This window comes from Aplysia californica, unplaced genomic scaffold (assembly GCF_000002075.1).
Source record: "Aplysia californica isolate F4 #8 unplaced genomic scaffold, AplCal3.0 scaffold01035, whole genome shotgun sequence".
NCBI classification, from domain to species: Eukaryota; Metazoa; Mollusca; class Gastropoda; order Aplysiida; family Aplysiidae; genus Aplysia; species Aplysia californica.
In genome coordinates this window covers 105,568-106,621 of record NW_004798305.1, presented here as the reverse complement: position 1 = coordinate 106,621, position 1,054 = coordinate 105,568, and the positions used below count along the sequence as shown (strand labels likewise).

Here is a 1,054-nt window from a genome sequence, read left to right as displayed (position 1 = left end):
TGTGTGTGTGTGTATGTGTGTGTGTGTGTGTGTATGTGTGTGTGTGTGTGTGTGTGTGTGTGTGTGTGTATGTGAGTTCTGGTGTGTATGTGAGTTCTGGTGTGGTTTGCTCCTTCTCTCCTATCAAACATCTGTCGTCATTATCTCTCCTCCTCCTTTATTGTGTTTGTTACTCTCTTGTAACACCTTAAATCTTTGGCACATATATGTTGCAAGTGCTGTAAAACTCTTACCTTAAAAAAAATGAAAGAGAAAAAAATAAAATGAGACCCCTCTAAAAAAATCGGAATATATTTTTAAAAAAATAATTTTCAAGAGTGTTTTCTTTTGTTTTTCCCTCTTGCAGGCCTGTGATGTTACAGAAAAACCCAAACAAAATGGAAAGGAGAAAATAATCACAGTATTTTCTTTTCTTTTCCAAGATTTTTGTTGTTTTTTTGTTTTTCAAGAATATTTTCCTTTATTTTTCAAGAGTTTTTTTTTCAATTGTGTTTTTCCACGAGTATTTTCTGTTGTTTCCCAGGCGTGCCGGTCTATGGTGATGTGGGTGCGGGCCATGGATCTCTACGCCAAGGTCTTCCGCACAGTGGAGCCCAAGAGAAACGCGTAAGTCAGGGGAATTATGGGCTGTAGAAACCGATACGTTTGATTAGTCCGATGACATTATTTGTCTCCCTTTGTTGTGTTCCGCACAGTGGAGCCAAAGAGAAACGCGTAAGTCGGTGGAATTATCGGCTGTAGAAAACTGGAGCTTTTGATTGGTTGGATGACATTGATTAACTCTCTTCTTGTGATCCCTGTAATGTGTTGTTGTTTTCCCTACTAGAATTGTTTCCTTGTCTTCTTTAGAAATTGGTTTTTCTCCTGGAATTGTCATTCTTGTCATTCTTTCAATTGTTTTCTTGCCATGAATTATCATCATTTATCTTTTTTTTTCTCCATTATGAATCATCTATCCTGTAATCTTCTAGCTGTCATTGTCTCCCATTACAAAGATTTATCTCCCTTGTACCTTTTAGTTATCATTTTCTCAAAATGGATAACACTCCACATA

General features: G+C 36.9%; 1 protein-coding gene across 1 annotated transcript in view; it reads left to right on the top strand.

Annotated features, from left to right (window-relative positions):
- Positions 1 to 610, top strand: part of LOC101858903 (dynein heavy chain 6, axonemal) — a 6,262-nt gene extending 5,652 nt beyond the window's left edge. Inside the window, exon 4 of the mRNA XM_013089751.1 lies at positions 504 to 610. Within this exon, the coding sequence (XP_012945205.1) occupies positions 504 to 610 (107 nt within the window). The remainder of the gene's footprint in view (positions 1 to 503) is intronic.
- The last annotated feature ends 444 nt before the right edge of the window (positions 611 to 1,054 follow it).